At 39.8% G+C, this 27521-nt stretch overlaps 1 protein-coding gene and 2 pseudogenes across 2 annotated transcripts; 1 reads left to right on the forward strand and 2 right to left on the reverse strand.

The window, feature by feature from the left end:
* Positions 1-2022: 2022 nt before the first annotated feature.
* LOC115661290 (uncharacterized) lies at positions 2023-5439 on the reverse strand (annotated as a pseudogene).
* Positions 5440-7124: 1685 nt separating this feature from the next.
* LOC115671127 (uncharacterized) lies at positions 7125-9954 on the forward strand (annotated as a pseudogene).
* Positions 9955-13005: 3051 nt separating this feature from the next.
* Positions 13006-16225, reverse strand: LOC115672391 (transcription factor bHLH30-like). 2 transcript variants are annotated; one of them, XM_056308920.1, is made up of 3 exons: positions 15979-16225; positions 15167-15878; positions 13006-14129 (listed from the first exon to the last, which is right to left on the reverse strand). In XM_056308920.1, exons 2-3 carry the CDS (start codon positions 15764-15766, stop codon positions 13635-13637), a joined length of 1095 nt encoding a protein of 364 aa, XP_056164895.1. In that variant the 5' UTR covers positions 15767-15878; positions 15979-16225; the 3' UTR covers positions 13006-13634. The 2 variants fall into 2 exon arrangements, with proteins under 2 accessions (XP_056164895.1, XP_030450062.1); XM_030594202.2 differs by having other exon boundaries at positions 15167-16225.
* Between the last annotated feature and the right edge of the window lie 11296 nt (positions 16226-27521).

A 27521-nucleotide genomic window follows, 5' to 3' on the forward strand; every position in this document is an offset into this window, starting at 1 on the left:
TCTCTCTTTGCCTACATTTAAGGCCAGGTTCCATCCCAATCTTTTATCCGCATCATATGCCCTTTTGGCCCAAGGGACATTTGTGGAGAAGGCAGGCCTTTTAGGGTGCGTTTGGTTCAACTTTGAAAATGCTACTAGGGGGAATACAAATACTTTTAGGCTAAAGCCCCTTGGGGAAATGCAAATGGCGTTTGGTAAAAAATTCTTTATAAAGCTACTTTGGGTCAAGTAGTGTTTGGTAAATTTTTTTTGCAAAAGGGCTTTGGGAATAAAAAAACCTAATTTACCCTTCGCCGGAGCCGGCGCCAGTGAGCCAGAGCCTCGGGCGCCGGCGGCCGTCGCCCGAGGTCGGGCGGCCGCCGGCAGGCCGGATCCGGGATCGGCGGCCGTCGCCCGAGGCCGGCGACCCTCGCGAGGGTTGCTTGTGGACCCAAGCGGCCGCCTAAGTCGCGCGACCCAGGCGGCGGCAGCTGAGTCGCGCGACCCATGCGGCGGTCGCCTGGTCCTGCGACCCTTGCCGAGGGTCGCTTGGCCTCGGGCGACGGCCGCCGGCGGATCGGGCCAGCCGCCTCGCCGGCCACCTCATGAAGAAGAAGATGAACAGTACACACGAGGGGCAAAATCGGAATAAGCCAAAATAAGTAAGGGTAGTTTGGGGATAAAAAATTTGGGTTCAGCATTTGGCCAAGGGGCTTTCGGCCTTCCAAATGTTGAACCAAACGCAGCCTTAGTCCTTTACGGTGGTAGAATGTAGTAAAATTTTTTGGGGGCAACTGCTTTGTTCTTTTGAATTCGCAAGTTTCTTTCTTGTTAGGGTGTGACGATCATGCCATTGCTACTGAGACCATCATGCTCATATTTTTGGAGGAGATAGTGTCTATAACAATCGGCATTAGTGCTGCAGATGTTTGTTCCCAAGTAACATGAATTTTTTTAATTATATGCTCAAAAGGTGAGCTTTCCATTTTTCTTTGTTCTTCCTCCTCGTCATCGCTTCTATTGTCCTCTCTACTGTCCGGTGAATTCTAGGTGATAATCTAGCTAAGTGTATATGCAGAACTGCGTCGATTACTTTGCACTTGCATGTGGTCAACTTGCGTGTGTAGAAAGCCACTCGAGTCTGTGTCTTCTGGTGAAGCATAGAATGACATACGGCTTAATGACTTGAATGGTTTATTTTTTGGGCTATTAATTTGAAGTCAAATCATATGATTTAAGATTTGTTTGGTGATAATGAAAGTATCCTAGAACGCATAAAATAACCAGTCTGAGGAGAGAGTTCCCGATTGACATTGTAGCATAGAAATATGATGATTGTGAAGACAATTCAAATCTAGATCTTGAAGGTACCTTTCCTAAATCAGCATAGCACATCATCTCCTCTTTTACATTCCATTTGTTGGGTTATGTCAAAATTGGAGGAATAATGCATCAATATTTATAATTCATTATTGTCGAGTGAGATTCGTAGCTAAGTTTCCAAATCAATATATGTACACACCCACTATATGATAGTATAGTAAGTGGAGATAGATGTATTATTCTTTCAGCATTATCAATCTAATTTATGAACTTCTCGATTGTGATCAGAGACAATAGTTATATGTTATATGTAAAAGCTTTCAAATGTTCAAGTTCACAAATATGCGAGACGTGCTAATAGCGTGGCAATGTAGCTATCCTCTGTCTATGATATGGGCAAATAATCGCTCGTCAGCAAAATTTTGGAAAACTATGATTATGTCCATTAACTATTAACCTTAGAAATTTATATTGCAAATTAAGCGATTTAATATCAAATAAATGTTCATTAAGCTTATTCAACTGGCTAGTATATCCTTTGCCGGGACAATTGTTAACGTGATTCATTTGTGATTGAACGTAAGCCATCCCAGCTGTATACGGAGATATTGAGATCCAAAGGGAATACCAAAGGAAATCCACTTCCTTTTTTTCACTACACAAAGTGATCATCTCATGGCGTTGAAATTGTATGTTCCAACAGTATGGGTGATTCTGCAGGGCTAGACCATTCAATGATTTGCTAGTCTTGCATAAGTTTAATCGCGCCAAACCCTGTCGGACGCTCAAGCAGAGATTTTACAAGAAAGACCTCTAGCACAGCTTATTGTACAGCATAGCAATGTCATTTATAAGATTTCACCACAGGCTTTTATAGATTAATACATAGTACTAAGCTCCCAAAAATTGTAAAAATAATGCATGTCAATTTCTGCAATAGCAACAAATTTTCTTGCTTCACTGACCTAAAAATTGGCCATCATCTGGATTCTAGAAAAGGAATGCGACTTCTAAAGAGGCGGGAACAAAATTCCTTCAGCGTTTAGAAGACCAACTCTTTCTCAGTCGATCCATGATAAGGACGAATGGTCATCTGCAACTATAACAATACTAAGATACAGCTTGCAGAATCTGTTGCTCCTGTGAACCCCTAAAAGCCCTTTGCGGAAACTTCTCAACAGCAGAAACAAACTCTTCTACTTTTTCCTTATGGGGTTGGTGTCCACATTGCTTAATTACTTCAAGACATGATCCCGCTATGGCTTGTGAAAGTCTCTCGAAATTCCAGGATGGAATGAGCCAGTCATCGTCGCCATAACAATTAAAACTGCATCAGAAGAGGCAAAGACATTAGAAGCAAGTCAATGAATCGATCATTCCTAGGCCATAGGAAATAGACACCCGAGTAAAACTTCTTTCTTTGGTGGGAAGTAATTTGTAAACTGATATCTGAATTCATTACCTTTCGACTTCTTTCTCTTCTTAATACCGAAAATCTAGACCATCAATTTTCCTGCCCTTAGTTTGGCAATAAAGGAGATGACATGACTACAACAGCGGGATTGTTGTTCTTTTCGTTAGTGCAAAGTAGCTTATTTGGAATGAAGATTCAATGTTTGTGCATTTTAGACCCGACCCTGTGGAGATGGAAGTATTAATAGAAAAGAAAAGCTTTTGAGACTTAGATAGAGCGTGTAGAGACGGATTATGGACTGCCTTGGCTATGATGGAAAAGGAGCATTTTTATCAGTCCCCGACTTGTAGAGCCACTGGAGAAGGTTTAGAAGGTGATGATTTTCGCTCCGATTACATTAGGCATGACTAGCCAACAATCTAGTTTTACCTTTACTGAAACTTTGGTACCCCTCAAGACAATTGATGTCCCAGACTTAGCATAGCCGATCCACAACTAGAGTAGGCACTAATTGTGATCAGTTGGTCTCCTTAAGGTTTCCTCACCTCACGGTCCTAATCTCCTCCCTAGTTCTGGCCAAGTAGCCTTCCCAAAAAATACTCTCCAGATTACACATTAAGTATAAGGTTTGCATTGTCGCCTGGACAAGAGATTTCATGCAGCCTTTCTGTAAGTGCAGGTTTTGATTCAGAGTCGGCATCAAAAGCATTGCAGTGGTTCACTCCAGGAGAGCTCTGTCACAATACTTACTCCTTATAGCTGAAATGTGGTTTTATCAATGAAATGCAGTCTCGTTAAAGCGAAGGAAGTTGGTTGGACAAAGCACTCTTACTCCATTTCCCCTCCAACACAATATAAAGAAGATCAGAATTATCATGACATGACCAAGTACCTTTGTATATTCATGCAGGACATGTTTGTTGGTTTTGTTTGGATCATGCCATGCATTTCTAATGGCAGCTATATCAAATTCATCAATTACCATGCTTACCCGAAAACCACGAAAAGACATCAACATTAGTATAGCAGAGATTCAACAGTTAGGGATCCCATAATACTATCTACTATAGTGTAGTTACCACTTACTGTCCAGCAATGAGTTTTTGACATATTCAAATCAGAAGATCCATATTACATTCCACATCCAATGTTGGAAGAAAGAAACACGGTAATAACCCAAAGTTACTATTGAGCCCATGACCCAGTCTCTTAAATGTGTATTACTACTAATCTTTGCCAAGCTACAAGAAAAACATGAGGTAACACCTCCATGGAAAAAAGAGAAAATGCAAGCAATTACTGCTGAAATTTGTGCCACAGATTACAACAAAAGGAATCACATGAAAGAATATGAAATTAAAACTCGAAAAAGATTATTTATCTGAAGCGAGTCTAGAAAGAAACTTTACCAGCATAACAGCAAAAGCAGAGCACAGGAAAGTCGACAACAGTTTTTTATATAGAGCGGAAAGCACGCCTCCCATCCCCTTCACCATTTGCACTAGCACCTCCGAAATGTATTTAATGGTCTGTGACAAGGACCTGAAGATTCTTGAGAATGGGTTTCCTGCAGCATCCAAACCGGATGATTTATCTTCCTTCTTGTTCCTCTTCCTAGATCACTCCCTTTGTCGCCTCTACGAGAAAAATATGGTGCAAGAATAGCAGGTGCTACAAGAATTAGCGCAGCAACACGTTCCGGAGCCTCAAAGTATATATTGACTATAACAAGGCAACCAGCGGAGTGCCTGAATAACAATTTACTTCGAAAGTTCAGCTGTCTAATACCAACGCATACCAAAATGACAACAATAAGGGGGAAAAGAATTCTCTGGCAATATTTGGCAGCCGATGGGTTGTGTGGGCTATTTCCAGATAGGGGATTGAGAGCTGTGTGCATAATCAAGTACCTTTCCTTTTCTCTGATTCATCAAACTGGAAATTGGACAGTTCAATGACCACATGCAGTCCAAAAGAGAAGTTGATAGGCAACAAACGATGTATAAGTATAAAGAGAAATACATTACCCACCCCACCAAAATTGCTCTATCTGATGCCAAGAAGTCGATGAAATACAAGGTGGCTAGCACTGAAAATGCCATGGAGTATGGATTTAGAGGTTTCTCATCCTTGCTTCTAGATGAAAGCTCAACAGATTTAACCCTCGATGTCAATCCAAAAGCCGGTCTATCTAAAGTGAGAATTCTGGAACCAGTTAGCCTGGCCAAATGCTTCATAACCCTATTCCAGGAGAAGACAGAAGCTCCAAACCCGTGCAACAAAATCATAGGAATATGAGGCAGTTGTGCGTGCCTCGTCATTTCCGAAGAGTCACGTGCTTGCGATGCCACATCATAAACCTTGTGGTGTATGTGGACCCCTTTAAACTCGGAAAAACGACTATCAGGATCTGCAAGGAGTGACGGGGTCCAATAGCTCATCTTGATCTATGCCAGCGACTGTCTTCTTCTTTTTTCCAAGAATCCCCCTCTGCATTGTCATGTCTTAAAGAGTCGCTCTCATAGCTTGCCACTCGACTGGGCGAACACTAAAAAAAACCATCAATTTCCATGCTTCATTCACTGTTCCTGTTGAATGTACAACAACGTAATAAAGAAAAAAAAATATGAAACTTGCTGCTCAAATTTGTTACTCTGCACCCCATGGACACTCAACGAACATTCAATGTTGTGCCTTGTGCTATACGACCAATTAAACCGAGTACTTCAGAAGAAAAAATTCAGCTGCTCATCGATTTGCTCAACAATTGAGCACGTGCAATTCAGCTCAAATTCTCTTACAGTTGCAACACAGAATAGAAAAGCAAAGAACGCTTATTTACACAAATTCACCCAAGAAAATATAAAATTGACTCAAAAGCACAGAGACAGCGGATGGATTACCTGAGTATTCTGCACCTGAGCCACTCACCGAAGAAGTAGAAGCAAGAGCTACTGTTGTAAATAAGAAATGGCTTCGAATCAAAAGAGCAATCAAGTCGGACTTTGAGGCGTGATAAGGCGTGATGTCACTTTCCTTAAGGATTTATTTGCCCCACAATGTTGCTAATGGTCACTGGCAAAAATCCTCCAGGATATAATAAAGTCTCAAAATGAGAATACTAGATAGCAATTCTAGTATTTCTCCAGGGTCTCTCTAGAAAACAAAAGAAATGATGGCTGTAGTTTTCGAAAGAAGACTTGAAGAAATTGATCTAATAAAAATATAAAGTGCTAAGTGCGCCTAATAATCGCGCACCCGCACGCGGATATTGTGTGGACTAGCACACGCCCCATTGTCTTCACTCTAAGGAGCAAGAAGATATTCACAGTTATAAAGCGGCCCACTTTCTCAAAACTTTCCTATGTGGGACAAAGGAAAAAACATTATTTTGTTTGTTTTACAAACAAACATCCAACAGCTACAACCTTAAGATGTGAACTTGAGTTTGATTTCGCAATTTGCCAAGCTAGGAACCTTCTGCTGATCTTATTCTCTCCCTTGATTGTCGAAGAACCACCATCACCTCGTAAAAGATCTAAACTTTGACTCTGAAACACCTTCCCACTCATATGGGCTAGTGTCCCTTGAGGCCTATGATGATGCAGGAGCTGTAAAGATGCAGATTTTGAGTGGAAGACGGATAATTATTAGACCGAGCAATTCTTGACCTTCTTTGGCCCAAGAATTGGAAATTCTTGATCTTTATAGATGCCCCTGTTCCCTCTGTTCGGAAGATGACATTTTGAATCGTGGTAAACTCTCCCGCCACGCTTCAGCTTGAACCAGCAACGTCTGATAAACGGACGTCCTTACTTGCTGCTGGTTGAGAAATGATAAAGACGAGTTCTGTACTATTTGTGTTGTTCATCACCAAGAGTGCCCAACGAGAGAGTAGTTGAACAATGGATGGGTTAACCATCAATAGTAAAATTCGTGTAATAACTCTCTTTGTGAGTGAGATTCTAATTCTTTAAAAGTTTAGACAATGATCTATTTTCAGATATTAAATATATCAGAAAATCCCGATATACAAAAAATCTCGAATAATTATGAGATAAAGTTAACTTATAGAATGAAACTTATAAAAATGAAAAGTATGACTCACCTATGGGAACAGTGATTTTCATTTTCTAAAAAGTACTAAGAAAAGATAAGAGAACTTAATCAGCATATTTTAAGATGCTTCTTGTAAACTCTTTTGAAAAGTCCCCGTTCTTTCTTGGCCTTTCCTATCAGAAGACGAGCTAAAACTAGACTCTCCAACAACAAATAGTAATAATTCATCGCATCAGCTGGATTGTGGTTTGACAAATTCCAAATTTGTAAATCTGTGCCTGTCTGTACAGTCCCAACTGAGAGTATAGTGAGAACAATCTGATTATTTTCCGTCGCTCAAGCCAGCTATATGGCTGCTTTGCTATGCAAGAAACTTGGGTGATCCTACTCTCGCGCCAGTACCATCTTCAATCGAAAACGACAATGGCTCCCCAATTGTTCCGGACCCAAAAACACTCAATCCCGGAATTGAGAACACCCAGTTCAGTTCTTGGGAGAGTAAAAGCAACGAGCTTGAACTACGAAATTATATGCAGATACTGGGAAACTACAAAGAAAAGCCACCTCTCCTCATTCCCGTGGCTCTGATTACTTGGGCGCAGTCAAAGAGATCGGTGATAAAGTTTGTTGTTCCTTTGGCGCACTTGGGTCGTTCGCACAGTTCATTGTTGCCGATGAGTCCAAATTGTATGGATATTTTCACTACCTTGTCATTTTAGCTGGTTACGTTTTGTGGGGTTGATTTGGCTAGGAATCTTTCATTGTTTTGAGTGATAAAGGTGTGATTTGTTTGTTTAGAGGTTTCGGGTTTCAGAAGCATGTGATCTTGTGGCAGCTGGTGCCCTTCCTTTTGCATTTGGAACTTCAAATGTTGCTCTTGTTCACAGAGCTCAGTTGACCTCTGGTCAGGCATATATATCCTATAGTTAATTATCTGCAAGTACTTTTTGGTACTCATCGGAGTTAGTTTGGCATCTTTCGCTCCAGGTGATTTCGGCCACACGCATTCCATTTAGTTAATGCTGGTTGTGAATGATCAAAATGTAGGTCTTGCTTGTTCTCGGTGCAGCCGGGGCTGTTGGAACTGCAGCAGAGCAAATCGGAAAGGTTTATAGAGCCGTTGTTATTGCCGTTGCCAGGTATTGGCCACTTTCAAATTATATGCCCTTGACCCCTTGTAGATTGTTAGTCTTCAATCGAAATAAATCTGCCGCTATCCTGGAAAGTAATGAAAGTGGCATTCACTGCACATGTGAAACTTGTAGGGGAGCTGAAAAGGTGCGGTTTTTGAAGTCCATGGGTGTCGATCATGTAGTAGACTTGAGCAATGAGAATGTCATTTCCAGTGTCAAGTTGTTTTTTCAAGGCAAAGAAGCTTAAAGGGGTTGATGTATTGTATGATCCAGTAGGAGGCAAGCTTACAAAAGAATCAATGAAGCTTCTCAAGTGGGGAGCGGGTGAGATCCCATTGATACCTGCAAATATTGCTCTTGTGAAGGTGCGCCAGTTGGAACGTTTCGTCTTTGCAGTCAAACTATCTTGTTTTCTTCTTGTTTATTTCAATTATCTATTTAATCGAGATGCTTGTCTTAATTTTTGAGTGGAAGCTTCGAGTGAGAAGTGACGGAGACTTGTGGGTTTGGAAGTATGGACAGAATGGCTGGCTGAAAAATTGTTAAAAGTTTATGTCTCATTCATGGCCTGAATTCAGTTACTCGTGGACATGACTGAATTTCAACTGAATCGAGGCTCCCTATCGTAGATAATCAGAATTGAAGGAATAAAGTGCTCCGGTAATTGAGTTATATTGTGATGGAGATAGCTTGAAACGATTATATGAGAGTATGGCAGTAGCTTCTCTAAGTCATGGGGATGTTATCTTTAAGGACTCGGGTAAAGTGCTGATTTGTGCTAGACCATTGCTCGCTACACTATGCGGTGTCTGTGAGAGGCAGGAACAGAGATTCCTTTATGGTTAGATTGTCTTGCTTGCTTTGAAACAGTGAAATGAGAGAACACCGCAGATATTAGCTCACCAAGCAAATGAGCCAATACATATCCATTGAGGAAACTGGTGAGTTTACATTTGCAGACCAGTTTGAGAAGAAACTGGGCGGGTCGTTCAAGAAGCTGATGTAGATATTTTCAACGACACATTTAAGCAATAGCAGTTTGGCCTTCCCCTTTATTTGCCCTTCCAGCTCAAATCACGGTGTGCTTCTTTTCAGTATATTTCCTTCTGGTGTAGTTTGACTTTTCTGCTTCGAACCAGAACTGGACGGTGCATGGACTGTATTGGGGCAGCTACAGAATCCATTGACCCCGCGTTCTTGAAAATTCCCTTAGGGAGTTACACTCCTGGTTTGCAAAAGGTTTGATCACTGACCAGATTTCTCATGCTTTTGCACTGTCGGAGGTCAGGAGAACCCCAGACTCTCATCATCGTTCTTATCACTTTAATGAACTTCAATTAAATCTCTTCATGTTTGACAGGCCAACCTCGCGTTCGCTGCTATCAAAGACCGGAAAGTGATCGGGAAGGTGATGGTCATTTGCGAAGGTCCTGGAAGCGCAGATCTGAAATTTGACATGACGATGAGGCAATGCAGGGATGAAGAATAATACTTCAGAATTATACTTCTACAGCTCTTCAAGATAAGTCTAGTGTCTGTACTCTGTATTTGTTGCATGTTTGGCTTCTGTAATTCACCTAAGAAACAACTTTCATACCAAGGAGAATTACTCGGTCAAAACTCACTATCCATCTGTTGGTTAGATAGTCTGAATGTCACCCTCATTACGCGATAACGATTTGCTTTAAATCTTGATGGGGCTTCGACGCCTTTTCAGGGGAATATCATCGTGTTCTGTTTTAGGCAATCCGACCGAAGGCGAAAGGACACTAAAGTAGGAATTAACATAGATGTTCAAGTGGAGATCAAACCCAAATTTGGGCCAATCTAGAGCATTTTTTTCCTGGTCCAAAAGGCTTATGACGAGGTTCAAACGTGGTCGAACGGCATGGTTTAGGCATTCATTAGGCACAGCCCAATTGAGAAAACCCAATAAGGTGAAAGTTGGGATCGCTTACGTCGTCTCAAGAAATCATGAACACCAAATGTAGGTCGATTTGACATTGGTCGGTCAAGCATTCAAGTCGCACATGATTTGCCTAAACATCTCAGGGTCTCAAGTTACTTAAAGAGCACGGTATCCCACTTATCCTCACCAAAAAAATTTTTCACCATTGTTTCGATTGAAGAATCGAGTTGTATCGAAATAGACGTTTTGCACTTCCGAAAGTGCAAAGTTTCGTATTCAATGAGCGACGCTGAGTAGATTAATAATTATTTTGTGCACATGGGGTGGAAGGCTATATACTCATTGAAAAAATTACTAAAAAAGTCATAAACTTATTGCACATGTGCCAATTCAATCCCAAACATTTTAATTTGGTCAATTTAGTCCTAAATATTTTAACAATTTGCCAATCTAGTCTTTTCGATCAATTTTGGTAAGAAATTACTGAAATGGCAACCTAGTCAGCATCGATCGTCTATCGTAACACATTGACACTAACATAAACAATTTTATAAACTTTTATGAATTTATTGTTATTATTATTTTTTTTGTCTTCTTTTCATTGTTCTTTCCTTTTTTTTTCTAAACCTGGGTCGGCAACCCTCACCTATTGGCCAGCGAGGGCCATGACACCCTTACTTAGTCTAGGCAAGGGCTATGACCCTCGTCCGTTGGCCAACGAGGGTGTCGCAACCCTCGACTGGATTTGGGCAAGGGCTACAATTGCCTTGCCTCAATCTGGGTGAGGGTCGCAATGCCCTTGCCTTGACCAATGAGGGTCGACCGCCGAAGATTTGGGAAAAAAAAGAAGAAAAAAAATCAAAAAGGAATAAAAAATCAAAAAAATTAAAACAAAATTAAAAAAATTATCTACGTCAGTGCCGATCACACGTAGGACAGTCAGCACTGATTAGATTACCACGTTAGCGATTTCAGGTCAAAATTGGCAAATTGTCAAAAATTTTAGGACTAAATTGACACAATTGAAATATTTCAGACTAAATTGACAAATCGCCAAAATGTTTAGGTCTAAATCGGCCAAATTGAAAGGTTTATGACTAAATTAGTACAAGTGCAATAGGTTTAGAAATTTTTTTGGTAATTTTCTATGAGAATATATAACTACCAAAGAAGACTAGAGAACAGGGAAAATAATAATAAAAATGACTTGAGATTAAGAATTTCCACAAATAACACAAGTATAACCATCATGAAAGCATCATGAGAGATGGCAAGTTAAAACTTGAAAATATGTCAAGCTTTTCCTTCTTCCAATATCATTCTGAGAGATGACAAAAGAGAGATTTCTTTCAGTACCAGGTTGTAAAAAGTAATATGACCTGCATATAATTTCCTTCATTATTTACCATCTATAACTCTCAATTTGTCAAACAAACCATAATTATCAATTGACTTCGTCAGCCTCAATAAGTTTTCTTTTTTTTGGCTGGAAAGTCAGCCTTAATGAGTTGTTTTAATATTACATAAATGTATTTATGGCGAATTTTACATACAATTAGGTTTTTATTGCAGTTTAACTACTGCAAATTAGGTTTAAAGTTAATAACGGAAAATTTGTAGGCAATATTTTCCTAAATAAAAGTACGTGCACCTGCATTATGCATAAAATTAGTACAGAAATAGGATTAAGGAAAGAACCAAAATTACTCAATCAAAATGGCAAAAATGCACGGAAAAGAAACAGCATAAGTGTATTTAATAACAAGAAATGTTAAATGTGCAGTCTCAGTTATAGTTTGCGGACCTTTGATGTATGTCATGTCTCAACTAGGGCATAGCCTGAACATTTAATCAGTAGAAGAACACAAATAATGATGAAATGGCAAATAATATACAAGGTTAGTAAATTTTGAAGCTTAAATTTAAACTTTGGGCCTTCTTTATTGTAGATTGAGCTTTTCAAAATTCTAATAAGTTCAAGTTTGCAGTTTTAAATATTTCAGAAGGACAAAACTCACGAAATAGCAACGCCAAATGTATATTTCATGCAAAAATAATGAAGGCACACAATTTTGCAAATTGAAAATCTTGAATGAAATGGGGATGCGCTGTCATTATAGTCTCAGTGCTCTTTGAATTGTGATTCACACAGAATATACAAGGCGCCTGTTGTGTTACACACAAAGTTGATAAACATCTACTGATTTGCATTGTCATCCATGTTGGCAACTTGGCAAAGGACCATTTCAAATTATTTTAACCTTCTTTGATAGTTTAAAATGCAAGTGCTAATACCCATTAAAAAAAGACCACACCATATAGCATTTAAAATCCTAAAAATGCTGTATTCGTTTATACATAACTTTCAGTCTACCCCACCACATTGCCAGGTTTGATGTGTGCACAATTTCAACAAATGTCTCAAGTATAGTACCAAGGCACGTAATCAAGAGTGGGATTGTGGACCAGAGTAGTACTCTCCCCTTTCCAAAGACTTACCAGAGACATGATCTGTGCTAGTCATACTGTCCCTTCTCTCACATTATGAGGAGAAAAGAATAATAACAAAAAATAAAAAATTTAACTAGAAAAAAAAAGTGAAAATAAATAAGGATTCTATTAACGAACGAATGTCGAGATACACTTATTGAATAGCATTTATTTTGACCAAAAAAAATAGCATTTAGGAAATTTTGCAATTTTCAATACATTGATTGCCTTGTGTTATCCATGATCACCATCTTGAAAATTTAATAATTCCAACTAAACTGCACTTTACGAGGGCACAAGATCCAACGAAGTAAATACAAAAGCTTTCTTGTTCAGTGAGTTAATTTGAGATGCAAAGCATTAGAGCATTCCAGGTAAAGAACAGACTGTAATTTTCCTTCAAGAAATTAAGGGGACAGTATCTGGAAGGAGCAAAGTGTTCCTGTCATTAAATTATATACTTGCATGCACGTCCAAATCATCGAGCAGACCCTCCAAAAACAAAGAAAGAAAAAACAAAAGCTGGAAATAGTTCACAACAGCTTCACACATGCATGTAATAAGTACACGAACGATGATCCTCAAGAGCACAGCATTCCCTAACTAGCCTGTTGCAAAATGGCTATACACTACGAAACGCTGAACATGCATGCCACATTGGGGTTCTGTTTCTTCATTTAGCAAAGCAAGGCTGCTGGTGCAAATAAAAACCCTCGAAAACATGACCCATTGAAGAAGACGGTGACGATGGTCATGGCGAAGGTTGGGACGAGAGAACATCATCGTCACGCAACCCAGAGAGACCAAATGGCACACGTAGTACGTCGTACACACTGTCCATATACAGTAAGAAGAACAACCAGAAGATCGACAGATATAAACTGGACCCGACTCAAATGAAAAACCCTAGAGCAATCAGTTTCTCACATTTCCTTGAATGGGATTTCTCAGAAGTTTTCTCCTGTCACGAAAAAGATTTCTCGCTCTCTTTCTTCTTTTCAAACTTACATATCTCTCTGCCAAAAGCCCAAACCAGACCAGAAGCACCAGAAAATAATGCGGGAATTTTCCCACCAACCACACATGTACAACACCATTTTTTTGCCTCTTGTTTCTCCATTAAATGGAGCCGTGTACGTGGTAAAAAAAAAAGCACCATCATATTGCCTGCTGTTTAGTGGCCGAGAGACACAAGCACACACCAAAACCCTCCAAAAAGAAAAAGACAAAAGAAAACACCCGCAAGCATAAGGAAAATAAGAAAGAAAGAAAGAGTAGAGATGGAGAAAAAGGAAGTTAGAAGAAGATTTAGATATGGTTGACATTGTTAGAGAGACCTGTGTTCGAGGATATTGACGTTAGTCCTTTGCCTCTTAACATTCCCAGAAGAGGACTCATCGCCCCCACCAGCTTTCTCTATCACCCCTTTGAGTGCCTCCTGTATTGAACTTATTGAGTACTGTTGTATGTGTTGCTGCTGTTCTTGGTGCTCTCCATTGTTGCCGCTCGAGTCGTGATCGTGATCACCGGTGACGAACAAGACGTTCCTCATGCGCCCACCAAGCGTGGTGATTTCAGCCTTCAGCGTTCTCAGCCGCAATGCCTTCAAGGTCTTGATGAGGTCAGGCAAGAGGTCGGACCGGTCCTCGCAGCACAGTGACGCCTTGATCACGAGCTTGCCGTCAACTTCTTCGTCCGACGCGTCCACTGTGAGCTCGTCGGTCTCAGTCGGGATCAGGCTTGTCTCGGCGATCAGGGACGTCTGGCGCTTCAGCTCCTTCACGTGCTGGATCACTTCCGCGAGCAATGAGGCCTTATCGGTCTGTTCGTATCACATCAAAACAAAATAAAGAAATAGGAATGAGAACAGTTGCTAGACAAAAGGAAGTCATTTTGCATGGTTTTCCATATAGCAAGTTAAGTGTATTCTCCTACCATCTAAAGGTATGAAACGAAGCATGCTTATCATGTAAATGACCATCTTGGTTTTAGAATACCTTATTGACTGAAGCATAAAAAATGGGAACGGAAGCTTGCATTTTCATGGTGAATCTTTTTCTTTTACCCTTGGAGAAAGGTAATCTTGTGCAATGGACTGACAAGAATGCTAGCTTGTCTCTTTCCTCTTTATTTCTTGTCATTCTTTGTTTATATAAACAAGAAAGGCAAAAAAGAAGGGGACTCGGAGTGATTGATATCCGGCAAGAATTATCCATGGGAAGCCTTTTCGACTGCTAAAATGGTTTCTCTTTATCGTGTCAGCCCAGCGACATTAACGCCTCTCTCCCTTTTCGATTATCGTCTCCTCGGAACTACCACCGAAGATTCGGAGATGGAATACCAAAAGTGTTGAGTAGCAAAAAGGAAAAAGAAAAAAACATAATCTTTGTCATTGATCAAACAAAAAGGAAACGGTGGGTTATTAGCAATATATGGGAGAGTGCAGTTTTTTATGTCTAGAGAGATAGGTTTTGGTTTGAAGGGCACTGTCTATGTCTATGTCGTCTAATATGTCTACCGAGGAACTAGCAAATATTAACGAGAATCTAACCAAAGAGATCTCAACCCGGATTTCTCTCAGTCTGGAAAGAGAGAGCAAAAAATGTTCATTATTGTGTAGACAAAACTAAAAAGGTTTTGCAGATGACACTCTCAAACATAAAATACGCCGTCCACGCTATACGCGTGCTGAATGTAACTATAACTATACAAGTGCCATTCTACTTCCCTTTTCTTTTGTGCTTTTTTGTTCTTTGAGTGCGCGTGCAATTCTGCTGGGTGTTTCATTTGTGTGGCTTGAACATGACAACACGATCATCGAGTGAAAAAATATGTGAAACATTTTTGTCTTTCGCTTACTTTAGTGGTGCTGGGAAGTAAGCTACGCAGCTTAGCGAGGTGGTTGTTGATCCTCTCTCGCCTCCTCCTCTCGGCCTCGCTGTGGCTCTTCGAGGCGGCCAGGGCTTTGGCGTCCATTATCTCTTGAGCCGTCATCTTCCCCAGCTCGGCTTGGAGACCAAACGGCGCGACAGTGGCGGTGGCACCCGGATGAACCGCTGCGCCCGCCGCAAGGGCGTCCGATAGGATCCGGAGATGGTCCGAAGCTGGGCCGCCGTCATAGGCGAATTGCAAGGGAGGGGCCCTTCGATTGAAGAAGCCGCCGTAGGGCGACGGTGGCAAAGGCGGCGGGGGAGGGAGGAGGAAGGGGTCGGGCTCGCGGACAGGGTTGAAGGCTGGGTGGGCCTGCGGGAGGGGCCATGGGAGGACGGACGGCGGGACTTGGAGGTCCGGGTGGAAGACTGCGCCGCCAAAAGCGTGGTCGTTTTGGTGGTGGTGGTGCATCTGGAGGAGCAGCTGTTGTTGGTGGTGGTAGTGATCTTGTAGGTGGTGGGGGGTGTTGTGGAAATTGTTGATGGTTTGCGAACACTCTCCTTGATCTTCTTCAATCTTTCCACTCATACCCACCTACTAAAATCTCACAACCTAAATTCAAGAAAGATCAAAGAGAAAACAAAAGCGAGAGTCCTTTTGCTTGTGGCCTTTGTGGGTGTTTCTTCTCCTTTCCTTCCCTCTGATACGACCAAAAATGAAAGCAAAACGGAAGTTTTTGAAGATGGTATGCACTTCTATGGACGAAAAGCACAAAAGGGTTATCAGAGAAAGAGTTTTACTTTCTAGGAAAGGATTGTAGGGAAGGGAAGACCTCTGCTCGATATACAACTGATGAAGAAGGATGGAGTTGATTCTCTTAGCTTCTCTCTTGTTTGGGGTTTGAGAGCTCTCTCTATCGCTCGCTAGTGGTGGTGGAGAGGAAAAAGCCAAGGTTTAAGACCAGTTGTGTGAATACTCTCTCTCAATCTCTATCACTTGGTAGGTTTGTCTGCGATTGCCCTTGTGTGTGTAGTGTGTGGGGGGCTTGATGAGACCCCTTTTTATCCTCATTGCCTGCAACTGAGTCTCTCTTGTGGGTTTTGTTGGTATCTTTTTGTTCCCTCTGTCTTTTCTTTTTTTTCTTTTCTTTTCGCGTTTTGATTTTTCTAATTTGCACCACTCTAAGTATATAGTCTAGGGGGCCTCAACTTTCCTTTCTTCTTACGGCATTCTCCATCAATATATACATGTAGCTATCAAAAGATATTGGTGGTGGTGGTGGTGGGGTGATCTTTTTTCTCGTTCTTTTCTCCCCTGTTTACATGCTCGGAAAGAATACTAAAATATGTTGCTTTGTGATTGGTTCAATGCGTATAATTACATTCTGTGAACACATGAGCGTAGGTCAGAGAGAGAGAGAAGCTAAAACACAAAGCAAGCACAGTGAAGGCAACACACAGATTGTCGACCGACCGAAGCCTCGAAAAAGGCTGGTGCATCGTCATGATAAAAGGCGAAGCTATGTTCTATCTATCATTCTCTTTTCTCTCTCCCTCTCTTTTTCCTTTTAATTTTCCTTTTGTTTTGCTTGTATGTTATTTGTTTATCGGTCAATTTATTTTATTTTATTTTTTTAATTGCCGGGGGGGCATCGTAGCCACCTTTCCTACCTCGGTCAAGCCCCCACGTTCTTCCATATTCAGCTCGCTATTTCCACGCCATCCCAAGACCTTGTAATCATTGTGTCTTGGAACACACTCCACCCTCTCTCTCCCCCTCTCTCCCTCGGCCTTCCTCAACAGTTTCTCCACGTATAACTTTCTCGTTTTCAGCAGGTCAATACACTCATGAGAGAGAGAGAGAGAGAGAGAGAGAGAGAGAGAGAGAGTGATTGTATATTATGGTTCATAGAGACAAGGGCACACACTGTGCTAGCTACAGAATTACTTACATCTCAATCAAAAAGGCCCCTACCCACCAATTCCAGCAACGATATCATACAAAGGTGAATTGGGTATTCAGCAAGAGATATATGCTGGAGGAGATGTTCATTTTGCATGATTGTTTAGGTTTTCAAAATGTTGGAATGAAATGGAGTGCCCGTGTCTCTATCTGTCCAAGCTTTTTGCCCGAGTATGGCTAATCCATTCATTGACATTATAATGTCCCTAAAAATGCATATGTGGAAATATTGGCGAAACAATGGCTAATCCATTCATTGACATTATAATGTCTTTAAAGAAGAATATTGAAAACATTAGTGAAATAGAAGTTGCGCAAATATGTTGTGAGGCAGTTCATAAAGTGGTTGATATAAGTTAATAGTTTGAGCTTTTGAGTGAAAATATATCTGATTAATTACATCAATAAACTTCATGTGAGCATTGCTCAATGCAAGGATGACTTGGGATAGGCGGCACACCTTGGCTGTTCTTGTCCATTTTGGATTTTTTAGAGAGTTTTAGCTTGATGTGCTTGGAGCAGGGTTGGTTAGGGATAACTCGGCCTATCCTTAACCCTTTTTAGTGGGGTTAGTGTTGCCCGGGTCCACCTAACACGTGATAGCCCGTGATTGGCTCATGTCCTTCGACACATGGTAGCCTTACCTTTTTTGTTTCCCTATAACAGGTTTGCCACATGGCATAATCCTATCAGCTAATCATCTTAGTCCTATCACAATAAATACCCCAATATTTCATTCGTTTTGGGAGACTTTTGGAATTTTGAACATCTGGAATTTAACACTACTATTGACCAGAGCGACGAACAATTGAGAAAATCTCCAAAACAAGTAACTAGACACTCCTCGCTTGCTACTCGGCATCCAGATATATTAGAATTGTCCGTTCCTCCTCTAATATCCTCCCTATTTTAACCTGTCTTTGGTATGTTTCTCGACGCTAACCCTTCTCAAGGCTCGGGGATCTCGTGAGAAAATCTCCTCGACCATTAGATAAGAATTTGTTTTGAATATCATCTGACTACACAACGCCAAGAAGATTTTTTTTCCCTAGTGGGTATGTAATTAGGAGTTTCAAAAGATTATTGTCACTCATCTGTTTCTCTCGTCACACCAGATAAATGTGACTCCTAAAAGAAGTATTGCTAATTTTTTTAGATCCATTGCATGTGTATCTACCATCTATTGTCTATGGGATATTTCCTTATGGACAAAAACGGAAAATTCAGTGAAAACCCTAAGATGAGTACTTTTAAGACACTTGCTAAGCAGACATTATAAGGAAAAATTCAATTATAAACTATGTTAATCCAACAAAAAAAGGAAAAAATGCATTAAGGATAATGCAATATTTTCTTATATTATACTTAACGAAGTATACCGGATCACTCGTTAACAAAGTTCATCCCTACTCGTGCCCCTTCTTCATGCTCTATAGGTAAGTTTCCTTCCATTACACTGGGAAAAAGAAAACTTTAAAGTTATGGAAATCACATAGTTGCTTGCTCCTATCAAGTTAAGAAGGCAAGAGAAGGCCAAAGCACAATGCAAATAATTATGTTTCTGGCCACTTCTCTTTCTCTCTTTTTTCTATATTTATAAACATGTGGCGTGGTAGCCCGTGCCTTCAATACAATCACTGCTTTATTCCACACCTCATAAACTAATAAATTGCATGCACTCCTTCTATTTTGTTTATTGTAATCTGGTTTGGCTTAAAGAGGTGAAGAAGCAATTGTCCCCAGTGTATTATTTTTGGCAAAAAACCAAGGGGCAAAAAGCCAAAAAAAAAATAATAATATTAATGATAATTAGAAGGAAAAGGAAAAAGAGGGCATGAAAAGGGGTGATCATCGCCTCGAAGCTCTCTTGACCAGCAAGGTCTGAGTAATTACACAGTCATAATCAGGTTGGCTAACAAAAGCGATAACAAGAAATCATTAAACCTACTCGCTTTTCATTTAACCTTTTAACAGCATAATAGGGTTCAGACAGAGATTGTGCGTGTTTGTGTCGCAAGACATTTCACGCTAAGATGATTCAAGCTACATTACGTCTAAGATAAGACATTCGACTTTTTAATCTCTAAAATAATTAAGGTCATTAAAGCCATTCAGACCTTTTCATAAGCTTTTTTTTCTTTTCTGAGGATTGAAAAGTAACTTCCTTTTTCTCTCCATTTTTTTTAAAAAATAAAATCATATCTGAAAGCGCGCGCGAAAAAAACTATAAAATACTATAGAATTGAGCATTTCATGTCTCTTTTTTCTTTTCCTTTCCTGCAAAATCACTAGTTTTTAAGACTTATGGAAGATTGATTAAATCCCATATCGAGAATCTATTCCTCACTTAATAAATCTTATTGAGAATATAAACTTTTCATACCTTTGTTATATAATACAATCGATGGATATATTGTATCGTTCCCCAGTACAAATCCATGCCATATTGACATTATTTATTTCCAATGTGCGCCATCTTGCTTTGGAGCTTCAACTCAGTTAAAATAAGAACAGTACGGGCTCATTAGGCCAGTCCTCTTCTTTCGTGTCTCTCCCTCCGCTATGCTGCTATTTGGCATGTCGAGATGCTGAGAGAAGAAGACGAGACCCTCTTTTCGTTTTCATTATTTTTCAGTTTATTTAATATATATAAATAGAAAAATCTTTTTTCCCGGGAGCACGCATGGGTACTTTTCGATTTGGTCCCCATGCTTTCATCTTTTTTCACCCCTTTTTTCGAATTCAATTCTATAATCTACTAATTTACATCTCTCCAAAGTTTCAAAGGTTTGATGATAATAGCACCTTCCACTATCTCAAACATACACCCACGAGAAGCGAAGCCCTAGCTTGTGGGGTTTATCATGACATCAACCCCACGCTGTCATGACGTCCGCATTTAACAAATAAGACTGTAGAAGATTATGTGAATATGTGAGCCACGTGGTGCGATTGCTTCGTTTTGAGGATTGTTCTCATGATATGTTGTAGAGATGATATTGGATGTCGTACAAGTTGTCCATGTTTTTATGTAATATCTGTTGGGATTTTAATATCCAAAATCCATAAATTGTGAATGAGAAGTGTGGATGGAAATAGTCCCATATTGGATAGAAGTTGTGATGGGAGATGGTTTATTTAGATGAGCCTCTCAAATGGATTTGGGCCCCAAGGGGTACCCCACTTTTGTGGAAGGGAGAGGACCTACGCCAAGCTAGGTCAGTCCCCCCGCGCGCTGCTGTCCGTCCGGCCCCGGGCCCATTCCATCAGTTTTTATTTTTTCCCGAACAGACACGTTTTGTTCGAAATTATTTATTTTTTTATTTTGGACAAACATACATGTATGTTCGTGAGGTTCGGTTCACCCGAACGAAAACCGCTTCGGTTCAAGTGAGCCTTCATTGCTCACGACTATTCATTTTCGCTATATATAACCGAACTGTTCTGTTCAATGTGGTGACTCTTGGTGGCATTTTATTCCCGCGAGACTTTTTTCCCGACACTCCCTACACATTTTCATTTTTTCCGCACTGCACTTTCTTCATCATTGTCATTTGTGCGATTATTCTGCGAAGTTGCGTTCGAATATTTCCTTTGAAGAAGTACCGCTTCTTTGGAAAGGCGATCCGTTCTATCCTGGGAGACAATTGTTTAACAACCTTGGGTACCGGTAGAGGGGACAAAATGTCTTAAGGACATAACATGAATTCGTTGGGCTCGGATCATTCGTCAACATTCGGATTAGTCGTCAGAACGTGACTTCAGGTTTGTCGAACAACTCTGTTTTGCATATACAAGCACTATTACGTGACAACAATATCCACGCATTTATTTTTGGCCAGCATGGTCTGCAATAATATACGTAACCTTTCCCAAGTTTATATGTCCATTTTGTTAAGAGTTGGACTTATCTCTGATTCCACACAGTTTGGAAATGAATTGCTACATTAGTAGGAAAATGCTTGTACGAATTCAAATTAGCATATCGTAGTTTGGAGCCGTGAGGATGTTCGATGGTGCCGAACGCCAACCTCACGTCAATGGACAATATCGTGCTGACGGCATTGCTCGGGTGGGACTATCTTTCTTTGGTGTCTGTCTCAAAGTTGAGGTTGAGGATGTCTCAATGCCTTCCGAGCTTCCGACCGTATTTGTTAAAACATTTGAATATTGGATCAAGCTCCCGTTTCTTATGGATTTAAGACTTCAATTTGAGTTGGAAGGATCACCTTACCACGAGTCTAGAAATCTATCACTTGCCTTCTCATTCACATGATCAGAGGTTCATTCTAGCCAAAAAAAAATAAATAGAAGAAGTAGAAGAAAAGGGCCAATGACGGCTTACTTTTGAAACGAGTTAATAATAATCGGGTTTACATTAATGCATGGATGGGCAACAAGCTGTCGTGTGTCCCCATTGAGTTCCAGGCTAACGTTGTTGACATCTTTCCTTTGTTTTTTCTAAAGCCAACACTGCGAAACGACGTTCGTGAGAGGAGACACTGCAGATCTAGATAATAATTTCTCCTCTGACCAAACCTTCAAATCTTTGGCCATAAAGAACAACTAGACCAGTGGATTTGAAAAGAGGAAAAAAACCCTGAAATTTTTAGTGAAGTTGAGCACAGATTTGGACTAGAGAAAAGGAAAAAGAAGAAGGTGCACAGAATCAAGCAATGGCATGTGAAGAAGGCTATGCAATTGAGCTTAATTTGTTAATACGAACTGCGAAAAGTATCGGCAAAAGAAAAGAAAAAAAGCACGAGGAGAAATTTTGAGAAATTCTTCGCTTTTCTCGGGAGTTGCAGAAGTAATAATGGCGCTCGAGCACTAGATGGACACGACCAAATGCCATTGCTGGGTGAACTCGAGCATAAGGATGACCTTCACGATTGAAGAGTTCATGAAGCTCAACTCACCTTCAACCATCACACCTCCTTTTCGTGTTCTTTGCAGTAATTATGCTCCGGATTTGCAGATCTTGATTGACCTTTGATTTGGTAAAAATCGTTCCCTCCTGGTATCCTCACGTGAATGGTCCACAAGATCTTTAATTAACTTATATATTAAAAGAGAGAAATCTCACTACGCTGTTTGCGGAGTTTGGAATTACGCTGGTAGAGCATGGTATAATAATCCATATTTTATGGCATGTTTGAAATATTTTTAGGAACAAGATAAGCCCACCAAAGGCATTAGGAATCAAAGTCCAATAGGAAATGTCCATCGCTACACCAACCCTTCTGTACCTCACCATCTGAACTGTAATGCTACACGTCACGATCAACATCCATAGGTCCTTTTTGGGTCCCGATGCAACGGGCCTGGATTGCATTACATGTGATCACCAATTACGGAATAAAATCGGCACAACATATATAATACTCTCCAACCTATGAGTAATTTGAGTTATTCGATTCAATTCGGACTCACCAACTCGAGTTTAGCAGGAAGAGGGAAGCTTTGAAATAAGAAGACAAAAAGTTAGATACCTATTAAAATCCATGCCTATGAAAACTTCTCATTGGGCAAGATAGATCTTGGTTAAACGAAAATTATTAACCTAGGGTTGGTTCCCCGAAAAGCGAAACTCAATTTTGTCCATCTATTTCTAACATGGGATCTGAATTTGAATCACCAAACGCACACGTTCTCTCGAAGCCACTCTCAACGGCACGCGAATCCGCATGCCCTGATAGATATATTTAGCATGTTCGAATTGATGACAATGGACGCCTTATGAAAATTAATTGGTTGATTCTCCTATGCACTTTCTCCCTCCAATGATTAATCAAGCGAGAGCAGACCCTAACATGCAGCAATGCATGTGCAAACTTTTCGTTCTTCACAGTAAAGTGCAATATTAGTTAGATTTTATGTACTTTCTTAGATTTATGTATGTTTTAAGTACAACAAAGGAAAGCACGGCTAAATCATAAGTTGGCGTAAAAGTAAGGATAGCCAGGGCGTGTGGAACAGCAAACAAATGAAAAAAGATATTCTGTCTCGGCGAATGGCGAGGTTAGAAACCCTTATACGGAGGATTAGAAAAGAAGAGACTGGATAATCAAGATCTCCAAGCCTAAATACCACCTTGGTACGCCACTCCAAGGATATATAACACTTCCTTGATCACTCACCAACCTTGGAATCCATCAACAGGACAGAGAGAAAAAGGGATAAGTATATTGAAAGTTCTAAACCTTATCACGAAAATGCAATTGAGTTCTAAAACTTTCAAAAAGTGTGATAAAGTCTCAAAACTTATCAAATTGATCAAATCAAGTCATTATGTTGATTGCACATTTTAAAAGTTTTATGACTCGATTGCGCTTTCAAGATAAGTTTTAAGATTTGATTGCACTTTTTAAAAGTTTTAGGACTCAATTGAATTTTTGTGACAGGTTTTAGGACTTCCATTATACTTATCCCGGGAGAAAAAAAAGACAAAGATAAATGAGGGACAATTCCCAAGAAAAAAACTTTATTCAATAACTCAAGTATGCTCAGAGTATATAGGTGTAACCTTGGACCCTTTTGAGTAACCTCCAAATAAAGAAAAGATAATTTTCCTAAAGTACCAAGTTCAAACGGGCAACAGTATTCTCATAATTGCTTATCTAGATTAAAGCAATCCTAGAAATATATTAAAAAAAGAACTTACAGATCAAGAAAATATATCATATCCCTATTAATAACAAGAGATAATATTGAAATCTAAAAATAAGAACTTGAAATATTTGTGGTATCAATGAACCCTTTCATTAAGGAATGTACTAATTTTAGACTAATTTTTTTATGGTTACGTTTTACGTTTTTTTTTTTTGGTAAACTATTCGACCTGGTATCATATGACACATGCCACAGGTTTGAATCATAGTACACTTTTTCAAAAGGGCAACCCGCAGCCACTCCGCCAGGGCGACCCTCGCCTGTGGCCAGTCACCAGCCGCAAGCGAAAGGAAAAGAAAAAGAAAAAGAAAAAAAAGGAACAAGAAAGAAATAAAGGGAAAAATTTAGAAAAGCTTTTTTAAAAAATGCATAAATTGTCTATGTCAGCGCCAGTTGCCAGCCACACCATGCAGGATTGCCTGCGGCCACATCAATGATTTCCGGGGAAAATTGGTCGGAATAATTAAATTGGCAAATCGTGAGAAGGTTTAGCACTAAATTGGCACAATTGAAAGGATTATGACTAAATTGGTCGACGTACAATAATTTTTGGACTTTTTGGACAATTATCCTAGTTTGAATGGCAATACTCTTTACGAACCTTTTCCCGCTTGTTACTCTCATGTTGTTGTCGTCGTTGGCGTTATCATTTCACAAATACTTGTGTTATTAGTTATTTCCTTTCGCAGTCTATTTATTTGATATGGTTACTTTCACATGTATTTTACCTATGAAACTCAATTTAAACATCTATTTTATTTGTGAAACTCGCCCCCGGACGGTTAAACTTCTGAAACAACAAACATGGTCTAAATAACATCACAAGTTATCCCCAAGAATGCGATTTCTATCCCTAAACACCGTGTCATCGACGTGATAACTCTATCTCAAGTCCGGTTAGTGGTAGCTGCAAGTTTCCCAACCCTCACTTTCTCAACAGTCATGCGTAGCTATCAACTTCCGAGCGAAGGGAAAAAGAAGTTCAACGAAAGCAACACGTCCTAGAAAAAACCCCACTAATCAACTTCTTCTAATGATATTATGATTCGTGGCGGCATTAAGTCAAGATATAAGTACTATTTCATTAAGCTTATTTAAGGTTCTTACATACATATACATGACAGCAGTCAGCACTACAGTATAACCCAACTTCTTGTTCTCTCTCTCTCTCTCTCTAGCAGGAATCATCAGTGCAATGAACAAAGTTAATATATAGGAATGAAGGGTCGGGGTCCACTGAGTGCTGCTAATAATTCATGCGAGGAGGGAAGAATAGAGAGGAATAATTGAAATATAAAGCTCAGGTTCAGCCCAGTGGCTGTGTGGCTACTACTTTTGTACTTATTGAAACGCAGTGTGATCGAATCGTGTGGTCCAGTAGAAATGAATGGGCACGACTTTGTCATTCTTTTCTTTACTTTTCTGTTTTGTAAACGAGGGAGCAGAGAAAGGTATATAGAGAAGATCACCCTTGCACTCACATGAAACCAACTCGTACATGTTATGGTTACATACCTACAATATCTAATGATTTCAGGCAGCCCCATGCAGTCCTATCATCAACGCCACATTATCTGTACCGATCGTGATTCGGCTGTGCTCCGTGTTCGTTCTGAATTGTGCGAGAGTCATCTACCATTGCAACTATTGCGGAAACAAGCGACCGAATAATTAAATAGATAGAAGAAAAAAATAAATGGGATACTAAATTTACGTAGTTCGGTCGGTGTGACATACATCCACGAGAAAAGTAGCTCAGAATTTCACTATAGATCAAGCGATGCAACGGAAAATTACAACCGTACTCAAGTCACTCAAACACCTCATTATTTTCTAGTCCTCAGTAACACCTAATAACCCACAAAGTATCTAGCGCTCACAATTTCTTATGAAATAATCTTTCAATTTCACAAAATCTCAATGCAAGATTTCCATGGCTTCAAACACTCGAGACGTAATTCACAAGTACAAGCTCCTCTTGGATATTGTTCATGAAAAACACTCACTTCTTATTTAGAAAAGAATTGGATTCAAAATAGGAGACCCCGAATTTAAAAACTTACTTTAATTAGAAAAGTTTCTTTTTCAGGTTCCAACTCGACATATTTTCAACAATTTCCACCTTGACGCATCAAGTCACAATCTCCTTACTAAAGTCCAAACTTCGCTAGTACTCTTCCACAACCCCTCATGGGCTCAACCATCCTAGACATCTTTCAAGTCTAAGCTTCGCTTGAACTTTGCTATGGTCATGAACCTCATTAAAACAACAACTCCACTTATACCTTTAATTGCTCCACAAATATTTTTCGACACAACCTTCTTAACCACAAATAAAGTAAAACATCATTACATCTAAATCTATTAGAAGATCGAATACGCATTTTGTCAAATTCAGCAGTTATAGAAACCCTTAGCTCTACAAGCTCCATCTCGCTACAAGCACTGTTTATCTTGATTACCACGCTAGTCCTCGTGCCCTCAGGAGTTTCTAGTTGTAACTCTACATCGATCTGAATACCGTCCAAATCCGTACAAGTAGTGTCACAATCACTCTTTCCCAGAAGTATCGAAGACTTGTTAAATGCAATTTCTTTGCTGACAACAGGTGAATATAATTCCATGCACCAAAATCGATAACCTTGTCACCTTATGTATAGCTTAATAATATATGCTTTTTTTCCCTCTTATCGAGCTTACCATCACTCACTCGAACATAACACTGGCAATTAAATATTCTAAAAAAAAAAAAATCAACAACTTTACCTGACCACACTTTTTTTAAAGTCTAGCATCCAACCACGGTCAATGGAGATCCATTCATCAGGTAACTCATCGTATTAAGCGTATTCGCTAGAAATATTTTAGCCATACTAGCATTATATAGCATTTTATGGACCATCTCTAGTAATGTTTTACTCATCAACTACGCAACTTGTTGTGGTTCACTGGCACAAGTACAATGTCTCGCTATGCCTTTCTTCATATAGAATTCGTTTAACAGCTCGGAGCAGAACTTTATGCTACTGTCAGTCCACACATACTTGGTCATTTTATCAGTCTCCTTTTCGATCAAAACTTTAAACTGCTTGATCAACATCAAACTTGTGCCTCAATATAAACACTTAAATCTTCCTCGAGTAGTCGTTCACAACTGTTAGCATAAATCTTGTACTTTATTTTGAAGGAAACTGCGATAAACTGCGAACATCCAAGTAAACCAACTCTACAATCTTCATGGTTTCTTTGACAGTTGTATTGAACTACACTTTTCATTGTTTGCTCAAGTTACAGCACCTACATATATTAAGTTCTTTAGCAACATGATCATGTAGCCAATTTTATTCACTTACAACTTTCAAAATTCCCTCGCCAATGTAACATATGCCACAATAGACTCTCGAACAGATGTATCTATCGTCTCCGCGGCGAAATATTTCACTATCTCATATCGAAGCTCATACAAGCCATTGTACTTGATTCCTCTCATAATTGCCAAGGCACATCAAACAACCTTTAGAACTCCACATTCTAAAGTATACTGACACCCGATTAAATCTAGGGCACTCAAGAAAATCATGTTCTTCTTTAATTCTGGAATGCGCCTCACTTTAGTCAATGTCTTCTTGATACCATCATGCATTCTAATTCTAACATAGCCAATACCCAACATTGCACTCAACGCTATTCCAATATTTCAATTTACCAT

The sequence above is a fragment of the Syzygium oleosum genome, unplaced genomic scaffold, assembly GCF_021117445.2.
Source record: "Syzygium oleosum isolate NSW1041296 unplaced genomic scaffold, Sole_v2.1 Sole_v2.02, whole genome shotgun sequence".
NCBI lineage: Eukaryota > Viridiplantae > Streptophyta > Magnoliopsida > Myrtales > Myrtaceae > Syzygium > Syzygium oleosum.

Coding starts and splice junctions, on each gene's coding strand:
- LOC115672391 (XM_056308920.1), bottom strand. CDS start 15,766: ATGAGTGGAAAGATTGAAGAAGATCAAGGAGAGTGTTCGCAAACCATC. Junction 14,130..15,166: donor TACTTCCCAGCACCACTAAA/GTAAGCGAAAGA, acceptor TGATACGAACAG/ACCGATAAGGCCTCATTGCT.